General features: G+C 48.1%; 1 protein-coding gene across 1 annotated transcript; it reads right to left on the reverse strand.

Annotated features, from left to right (window-relative positions):
- Positions 1–2,811: 2,811 nt before the first annotated feature.
- On the reverse strand, positions 2,812–9,192 carry LOC148098328 (interleukin-10 receptor subunit beta-like). Its single transcript, XM_087829983.1, has 7 exons — positions 9,006–9,192; positions 8,632–8,746; positions 5,913–6,085; positions 4,681–4,835; positions 3,873–4,023; positions 3,644–3,789; positions 2,812–3,569 (listed from the first exon to the last, which is right to left on the reverse strand). Exons 1-7 carry the CDS (start codon positions 9,061–9,063, stop codon positions 3,420–3,422), a joined length of 948 nt encoding a protein of 315 aa, XP_087686109.1. The 5' UTR covers positions 9,064–9,192; the 3' UTR covers positions 2,812–3,419.
- Between the last annotated feature and the right edge of the window lie 1,013 nt (positions 9,193–10,205).

The raw sequence follows: 10,205 nt of genomic DNA on the forward strand, positions 1-10,205 counted from the left end.
ACAAAGCTGTATGAAACGTTTCCAGCTGTTAGTATCATGGTTGCTAGGCAACCTGAGCAGCGCAACGGAGGCTAGACCGTCCCATTTCACAAGCCTCGCACTTCCGGCCTTAGCGGTCTTTGAGTACGCGGCCCTTGAGGATCATTGAGGCTGCGTACTTTAAGGCTGCAGACCCTGAATTGGGATACAGCCTCTGTAAATTACCACTCCCTTTCCTCTCAGGTGTGTCAAATTAGTAAAAACGGGAAAAGGGCGGAGTCTCTCCAGGACAAATTGACAGATGCAACCAAAACATGCAATATAAAATATAAATAAGCACACTTCACATTAAAACACAGCAAAGCAAAACAACATCCGTCCTTCCCTGGATGACACATTCACACCTATGGGCAATTTAGATTAATCAATTAACCTATCCCCAATAAGTGGATGTCTTTGGACTGTGGGAGGAAGCCGGAGTACCCGGCAAGAACCCACGCAAACACGGGGAGAACATGCAAACTCCACACAGAAAGATCCCGGCCTGATGGTAGAATTTAACTCAGGACCTTCTTGCTGTGCGGCAACAGTGCTAACCACCGTGCTGCCCCACTCTTAAATCCTACTACTTATTCCTGCGTCTTTTGGGATCTTACAAAGCTTCAAACGACACGTCGACTATTAAATCAGTCGTCGACGATCGTCACTAGTCGAGGCAGCCCTAGTATGCACGCTGTCCTCAACACCCATACTGAAACTGTCACAGTTCCAACATCAGTAGGAAACACAGCCAGATAAACTTTTCAGGACAAACGAGACACAAAAGGAATTTTACTGGAAAGCAAAGATTGTTCCAGGATCTACAAGTTTAAAAGATGAAACCAGCAGCTTCAGGGAAGGTGACACAGATGCCTGTGAGAAGAACACCACTAAACCACTTCATACTGGGAGCTGAGGGATCAGGAGCACGGCTCATACCCAGGAAAATATGATTTTAACCCCATCCTGCAACAACACAAGTAACAGTGAAGAAAAGAAAACTTGTGCATTTTCATCTCATGTTCCAATTACAACTTAGATGTGACACAATAGGTTTTAAGATCAGGTGTAGTGGTCAGTTTGTTTTATAAATGATTTAGATCATTTCATTACAGATCATGAAACTAAAATAGACTTTGTTTAAGAGAGGTCTGTTAACACATAGGGAGTGAAGAAGAAACACCCAGTGCATCATGGGAATCCCCGGCGGCCTACGTCTATTGCAGCATAACTAAGGGAGGATTCAGGGTCACCTGGTCCAGCCCTAACTATGTGCTTTAGCAAAAAGGAAAGTTTGAAGCCTAATCTTAAAAGTAGAGATAGTGTCTGTCTCTTGAATCCAAACTGGAAGCTGGTTCCACAGAAGAGGGGCCTGAAAACTGAAGGCTCTGCCTCACGTCTCAAAATAAAGTTTTTCTGGTTCTGAGTAAAACCCTGAAACTTCCTGTGCTGCTGAAGTTCTGCATTTCTGTGTTTTCCGTGAGGATGTGGTTAAAAGTGTTTGTTTTTTTTGTCAGTAGCCTGTAAAAAACATGTATGTAATGTAACAGCTGACCTTTAGTCTGAGAGCCGGACCAAAAGAACAGCCCGGCAGAATAAAACATCATCGAGATGCACAAAATAAATAAAGGAGGGTTCAAATGATTCATAAATGCAGCTGAAGTGTGCGAGCACGACACAAACATGTGTTTGCGTCCACGCAGTGACTGATGGGAAAACAAGTTCAACTGGAGCGCCTCCTGCTGGCCTCAACAGCCCCTGCCCGTGTACAGGTAGGACTGGGGCCTCAGGGTGGCGCTACAGGGCTTTGAAATGAGGCCTGGCTGAGGAGTCGTCTTTGTCAGAGGCAAAATCAACTTGGTTGGCAACAGTTGCTCGAACAGATGTGTGGGAGACTTGCTTTTCAGGAGCTGCTACCGACAAACCAGCGAATAAACATAAAATATTTCCTCCCTGACATTTGTGAGGTTCCCTCAAACACACTCCGTCAGTCTTGTTGCTGTTGAACAATAAAATATTTAAAAAGTTTACCTGGTGATGTTCTCTCGTACGATCGCAGAAACACCAAACAACTGACACCACGCCGATGCTGTTCACAGGACAGAGAGTAAACGATCTGGAGAATCTTGTCTTTGTTATCGTTCCCCTCGCACGTGTTATTACTGCGATTTCAGCATTTTCGCTTCACAACTAAAGCGTGCAGTTTACTTTGTGAGCACTCAAATGGAGTCGAGTCAACTAGCGCCACCTGTGGTAAGGGAAGCATGTATAATGTAAACAGAATTGGTCCTAGCACTGAACCCTGTGGAACTCCATAATTAACCTCAGTGTGTGAAGAGGACTCTCCATTTACATGCACAAACTGGAGTCTGTTAGATAGATATGATACAAACCACTGCAGTGCAATACCTGTAATACCTACAGCATGTTCTAATCGCTCTAATAGGATATTATGGTCAACAGTATCGAATGCTGCACTAAGGTCAAGAAGGACAAGCACAGAGATGAGTCCACTGTCAGAGGCCATAAGAAGATCATTTGTAACCTTCACTAAAGCTGTTTCTGTGCTGTGATGAACTCTGAAACGTTGGTGTTTATTTGCTGGTTTGTTGGTAGTGGCTCCTGAAAAGCAAGTCTACCACACATCTGTTTGACCAACGCCACTTGATCTGGAACACCAGCAGCCAAGTTTGAGTCTGATTTAAAACAATGTTTCACGTGTTTCTGTAGCGAAGAACAATCAGAAGCATTTCATACGTCACAAAGACTTTTATTAGAAATAAATCAGAGTATTTACAGTGTTCACACTTCTTCATCATAAGTTCTGCTGGACGGCCCGAATCCTGCCTGATGGAGATCCAAGGTGAACCCGCTGGAAACAGCAGAGGACGGCGAGGTCTCACAGCAGCTGGTGGCAAACCCAAGCCAACCTCATCCCCACGTCAGTTATTACTACACCCAAACACACAGCCTGCAGGGCTACACCTTCACATGTAGGTATGTTGTAATCCAGTTACTGAACACGTAATTAAACTGGGCTACGAAGACCCAGACTGTCTCAGTACAGCCCAGCATCGGGTCACCTGGTTCCCACGAGCAGGAACAGCAGAGGCTTCGGTTAACCTCCCACCATTAAAACCATTAAAAAAACCAGTAGAAAGCAAAACATTTACATTGACATGAATAAACTATTAAAGTATAAACAGCAGCCTGTGACAGTGGGAACAGCTTCAGGGTCCACGCTCTCACTTCAGTTTGAGCAGCGTGACACCTGGGTCTGCTTCACCTGTTCTTGCTCGTCTTCATCACTTCACTGCTGCAGAGTTCACAGCTCTAAAACCTCACAGTCAGAGGCCGATTCTCAGAGTCTTTAAAGTGCATCCCACCTCCTCCTGCTCCTCCTAGCCCCCATCCTGTGAGGTATCAGGCTGTGTGCTGCACCCTCCTTCCTCCTCCTCCTCAGTCCTGTCTGCTATGATGCTGACGTGGTCGCACTGCTCAGAGGACAGCGAGACTGGGTAGATGGAGTTGGGATCATTCAGCAGCAGAGACTGAGGGGGCGAGGCAGAAAGGTCAGTGTTAGATTAAAGAACACACTCACACACATATTCACACACACACACACCTCTTTAAAGTGTGGCGGCAGCACGACTTCTGGGCACAGGAACTTGGAGATTTGTTTCCAGTAGACCACCAGAGTCACCACCAGAGCCACCACCGCGGCCATGACCACAAACGCCACCACGGCCGCCACCCACGGAGCTGCATCCACTGTAAGAAAACCACACGGCAGCAGGTGAGCCCATCAGCGACACCTTCAGCGATTGTGACGGCTGTCTGACGGCGGTGCCTACCGTCACCGGTGCGCTCACAGACGACGTCGCTGTACTCGCTCGGTCTGGGGTTCATGTTGGTGATGATTTGGACCTGGACGCAGTATTCGCTCAGCGGGTTCAGGTCACTAAGAACCACTCGGTCCTGCATCATGTCACTCATTGTTTCTACCTGTAGGAGGCAGCAGAGGAGGTCAGCTGACTTCTGTTTTCACTCTTTGAACTTTTAAAAGTTACAGTGTGTAAAGTATCATCACTAGTTGTCAGCAGATTGCAGTCAGCCGAGTTTCTTACCCCTCACACTTTAAGTGCATAGCTCGAACTACGGTGGCTGCTGTAGGACAAACATGCTTCTGTGAGAGATCAAACACATGAAATTTGGACTGTACATCATAATGGTTGTGGCCGTATTCCTGCTACTGTTTGGACCGCGTCCACCTCCAAGCCTGTGGGCGGCTGTCAGTGCGCTGTTTACCTCAGCTGTCAATGGTGGGCGAGACGCCGCCACCTTTATTTAATCTGAAAGAGGCTGTGAAGCTCTGTGACAGGAGGCCATTACAAGTCTGGGAAGCTCAGCCATGAGTTGTTGAGCTTAAGTGTCCTTAGCAATGCTGTTTTTGCTGCTTTTAGCTGGTTTAATGAAACTTTACTTGTGCATCTAACATTGTTGCACCCAGACGCTTTGTGAACTCTCGTATGATATGAGAATGTAATCAAACTGTTTATCAGAGGGAAAGTGTGATTTTAGGACACTGGAGCCTAATATTAGCTGGCATAATGTTAGCTTCTAATAATATTAGAAGCTAAAACTACAAACCGGCGTTCCCACCTCTTCCTTCGAGCTGCTCTTCCAGTAGGTGATGTTATAGGTGGCCGAGGTGTACGTCTCCCTCAGTGCTGAAAGCTTGAACACTGGGTCTTTAATGCTGACTTCCAAAGATGTCCCAGTGACATGAAGAGTCACATCAGGTGGACCGATGAAGGCTGAGGGGGACAGATGTGGAGAGACGTTTTTATTGGACAAAATCAACCACAATAAAAAGCTGCAGCTTCTCTAACAGTCCACTCCATCTGCTACAGCTCTGTCATGCCAGTGTGGTTGGAGCTGGGGAGGTTCCCACCATGACGGCAGACAGTTTCACCGAGGACACAGACAGAAACACAGAAACCAGGATTTCACTCTGACTGGACTGAAGTCAGCGACGGTGAGAGCTCTGACGAGCGAGATGCTGAAAAGCTCGCTCACGGTTTCATTTCTGATCGTCTTCAGCTCGGCGAGGCTCTTCAGACGTCCCCTGCTGAAGCAGTCATTGCATAACTGCAGACTCCCCACACAGCTGCTGCCACAGTCTGAACAGAAGCTGAAGGGGACCATCCTGATCTCAGGAAGCTTCTCTGAGAGTCACCAAATGGTCTCATTCACCAATCTTCGTCCGGCCTACTGGCGAATAGTTTTTTAATTTTACCTCCCAAAACTTGTTCTGTTAGATCAATGATGACATTACACGAGGGAAAATAACCTTAATCATCTACAAGTCAGCTGTGAGCTGTATGGGTTATTATCTGTTGCCTTATAATTGTCAGCTGGCTTTTTAGCTTTTATTAGCCTTTCTCCTCTTCCTTTGTAAATACCAGACGACGGAGGTGAAAGCCTCGGCCTGGAAATCCACCAACATGGAAGCTTGGAACAAAACTGAGCAGCCGATAGGAGTTAAAGCAACATTTCCCACTGTGGAGCATATGTGGCACAACTGGAAAAGCTTCAGCTCTGTCCAGTAGAAGTGGCCAACGAGAGGAAACCAAAAGTCTTGCTTTGTGCCGGCAGATTTCATAGTTTCAAATGCAGATAACTGCAGGGCTTAGATCCCCTCTCCAATCACTACGGGCTGGTTTTTTAGCACATAGTGCTAAAATTTCCAACCGAGTGCCAAACAAGCAAAAGTTTCAGTGGGATAAACGACACCATCAGCTCGTCATCGGCTAATAGTCGGTTTTCCTCTCTGTGTCACGCTACTGGATCAGAGACAAACGAGCTCAGCACATATGACGAGATTCACTTACTGTGTCTGTCCATCTCAATGACGTTACTCTCCACCCAACTGGAGCTCTCGGCCCCCCGATGCGCCTGCACTCTGCCCGTGTAACTCCCGTGCACGGTGATCGAGGAGGAGGTGAACTCACATTTGAGGGCTGATGTGTTTGTGCAGCCATTGTTGTATCCAGTTGCTGAGCTTCTGTAACAGAGAAACACAGCGATGGCGTCACAGGTGTGATTTCAGACAGATGTTCTCTCGGGAACACGACCGCTGTTCAAGAAGATCTCACGTTAGTGATGTCGTCACAGCATCGGCAGAAAATCTACAAAACAACATTTATCAGACAAATGGATCTGAACTACCACAGACCGACACTAATCAGCATCTGATGTCACACAGCACTGACTTTCTCCTGCAGGACGTGTGACGGCACGAAGCCAAGAAACTAACGCTCACACGAGCAGGCGGTGCTGGTTACATCAAAGCTGGAACGCCATGTTCACAGTTTGTGCATCGAGACAGAAAAGCGTGCGTTTGCTTTCTAACGAGTCAGTCGAGTCGAGGTGTTTCCCAGAACAGAGACGCTGCAGATAAGAGGACGTTTCTGTTGTGTGAACACCTGGACCGCAACAATAACAGCTTCGATTTTACCACGGTCCTCACAAACCACACCAGCACTTTTCCCACATATTAAAATGCCTTCAATGGGCCTGAGAGCATGAGAAAGGCAGGTGCTGTTCTTCCTGTAAGTGATCTGATTGCAGCTTTTCAGAAATGTGGAACAGCAGGACTGATGGTGCAGATATCACAGATTCATATGCAAAGCAGGACTAAACCGGTCTGCAGTCACTGCGGTGTCCTCACAGTTTCAGAGCATGTGCATACTGTTTTTAAATAATCATTAAGAATCATCTGAAAGCGCACAAAGGGAGCACCTCGAGTGCTGACACTGACACCGCTTTTGAATCTTTTTTCAGAAAAGTTGGACGAGCTGCAACAAAAGGCTGGAGAAGAGTGTAAAGCTCGACGTCTGCCAACTAAAGAGGGAGGCCGGGTGTTTCCAGCTGCACAGCTGGATGGACACATCTGCATGGGCTCAGGATCACAGCTCATCACTGCGTCCACGCAAAGAAGACCCGGAAACACCACCGGCTTCCCTGAGCCGGGCACAGATGGAAGGCTGTGCCCTGACCAATCAGGTGACTCAACCTCCTGACTTCTGCCTGAACGCAAGTCTTCATCAGATCGACCTCATAAAGTCGAGATCTGACAGCGAAGGGAGGAGGGGCTGAGGTCAGAGGTCAACACCCACAATGAAGTGAAGATGTTCCTGTGACGGTTTCACTCGACATCTCAACAGGAGAGAAAAAACACGACTAATCCACGAGTCTGCAAGCAAACACACTGTTCATCAGCGCGCGGCGTTCTACAGAATAACCGCCGCACCTCTGCATCCAGGTAAATCCAGGTGTGATGGAAGGTTTAGCCAGGTTTACTCAGCGGTGAGTTTTAAATGTTTGTATTTGATTCCCACTCATAAGCACGATTTAGACATCAGGTTCAAATTTAAACTGCCTGCAGTAAAAACTGATCCTGGACACGAGGGGACATTTAGAATTATCTCTCCTATAATAACAGCTGGAACTAATCGTTCCCCCGCTCTTGGATGAGTAACTTTTGTGACTTTGTGATTCCATAACTGCGTTTGTACTTTTTCTTTGGACACGGCTGTTTCAGTCTCCTCATCGCGAGGCACCATCAGCGCTTCACCTGGAGGTACAGCTGTTTCCTCATACAGGGATGGCGGCGTGTCAGTTTGCAGATAATGAGCTTTTTGCAGGAGCCCATCGGACACAGACATGGTGGGAAGAGCAGAATAGGGTGGCCTTTCATAATCTGATGGTAATGGGCTTGTCGTGGGGGGTCAGGTTTGCTCGCACGCGTGAGTACATCAAGGTAGGCGGGTCAGTCTGTGGATCTGCCACATCGGATTTCATTAGTTCACATTCTGCATGGATTATCTTACTGACAGTTTATCTAACTTCCTCTATGTCGCCTGAACAGACTAAGTACATCCTCCGCTCACAGGCTTTATTGCAGTCACTGTTCCTTCAGTCCATGCAGACCCTGGGAAAAGGCTTGCTCCTTACTTGGGACCAATCACAGCAGGACCTGAAGCTCTGAAGGGTTTCATAGGAGAAAGCATCACCGGATGTTTTATTGCTGCAGTCTGTCATTTGATTTTTATTTTTGGCAGGAGTGAGCAAACGTGCACTCATTCTGTATGATGTCAGTAGTTTATAAAGATCCAGGAATATTTTAACTTTCCACATATTTCCAAGCCAGTGTCCTGCAGTTAAAACTTCTTCATAATACTTTATGAACTGTCCAGAATGGAGCCTCGGGTGGGCCGGTGCTGGTCCCCAGGCCTCATGTTTGGCATCCCTGATTCAGAGAGCAACTAAAAATATGACAAAGCGAAGTGTGACTTGCTCCCAAACACTCGGAGGTGATCGGACTCTTCGGAGGAAGAATAACGTCCATTTCTGAAACGACCGCAGCCACGAGCCCAGCTGCTCTGGACTCAGCGATGAGTGAGACCAAAAGATTACGTTTCGTTTTATAGCTTACAGTGTGATGATCACACTTGCCCTCCTACAGGTAAACATTCAAACTGAAAGTGACTCATTTCTCTGACACAAACTGTGATCACCTGAAGCTGTCACACCCAGCCGGTGACTCACCTGTACTCGGCCGTGTAGGTCAGAACATCGGTCGTCCCTTCAGGTGGATCCCACCTGAGCACCAGGTCCATGTTGTAGGATGTCAGTCGGACGTTGGTGGGTGCGCTGAGCCCAGCTGAGCACAGACACAAAAACATTAGCGCTGTTCGCTGACACTAAAAACACACTGCTGTCTCTTATGCTGGGGTCAAAGTTCACCTGTCTGACTGAGTAAACAGAGCAGACTGTGCTCTGGGTTTCAGCTCACAGCTTTAGTTTAAACACTCGTCACTAGCTGAGCTTTCTTATTTGAGCTCCAGACGCTCTGCGCTGCCTTTCCCTCCGCGTCAGACCGCCTCCTCCTCACCTGCCCTCTAAAGTAAAGGTCTGCTTACCTGCGGAGCCGCACAGTGCGTAAAGCGCCAGGATGAAGGCGCACACAGAGGCTGCCATGTCCCCGGCAGGTTCAGAGTGCTGTGATCCGGCTCCGAGTGTGTGTGAGTGAACGACGCAGTGCGTTTCCTGGTAGCTTTCACGGCAACAAGAGGCGGGGAAGTACGCGGAAGCGAAAGTGGCGTGTGCGCAGAAACGAGTCAGGCTTCAAGGAATCAGAGCGCGCTGGAAAAAGTGTGGGTTCACCCAGAGCACGCGGACACGGGGTGTCACGTGCCTTTATTTATACATCGGTTTATTTATGTGACAGTGCGCATGCCCGCTGCTTAGTCACAGGCGGACTAACCAACAGGCACCGAGTTATTCCAAAACGGAACCGTGAAACTTCTCAACGTTTTCACCGACACTTTTTACAGTGTGCAGTGGGCAGGTGGCAGCTTTAGGGGGCAGTGGGGGCTCGCGGTGTGTTCAAGCTGAGGCTCGGGTCAGTCTGTGGTTGAAGTTATTATGACAGTGGGCCTCATAAGGAAAGAAGGCAGGAGTGTGTGTGTGTGTGTGAGGACCTGTTCACACACTCGTGGTGACAGAAACACACTGAAGCACAAAACATGCAGTTCCTCTGACGTCCAGTAGGGGGAGCAGTGAGCCCGTCCCCGTAGACTCCCATGTTAAAGCTTCCCAGCAGATAAGCATGTTTGCAGCCTGAAACACACACTGTTTGGTCCCTGTATTTAACTGAACACAGTGAGCGATGACGAGTGATGGCTAAGGCCTGCTTAGAGACTTAGAAGGTACGCGGGTGGATGAGGCTCACCCACAGTGCTTTACAGCTCTGGCTGGCATGTCTCTACAACGCTGCATGAGCGGGATGGTGTTTGACTCTTCAAGAAACAAGGCCTCGAATTCAGGAGGAACAAAGCAGTCTCCACTCGACACTGGACTCCATGACTCGTGTGTGTGTTCCTGTGTGCTTTCACTGCTCGTTGAGTGTGTTTGGGATCATAGGCGTGCTGAAAAATGAAGCTGCTGCCAGTCAGATGTTTCCAGATGTTCCTGCGTGGTGGATCAGACTCTGTAATTCATCAGTTTAAGATCTCCAACAGCACCGACTGACCAGAAACCATGACAGAGCCTCCGCCGTGCTTCACAGATGGCTGCAGACTCTCAATGCTGGACCTCCTCCTGACCTCCTCGTACACACT

This window comes from Neolamprologus brichardi, chromosome 16 (assembly GCF_056152115.1).
Source record: "Neolamprologus brichardi isolate AB-2024 chromosome 16, ASM5615211v1, whole genome shotgun sequence".
Lineage (NCBI taxonomy): Eukaryota > Metazoa > Chordata > Actinopteri > Cichliformes > Cichlidae > Neolamprologus > Neolamprologus brichardi.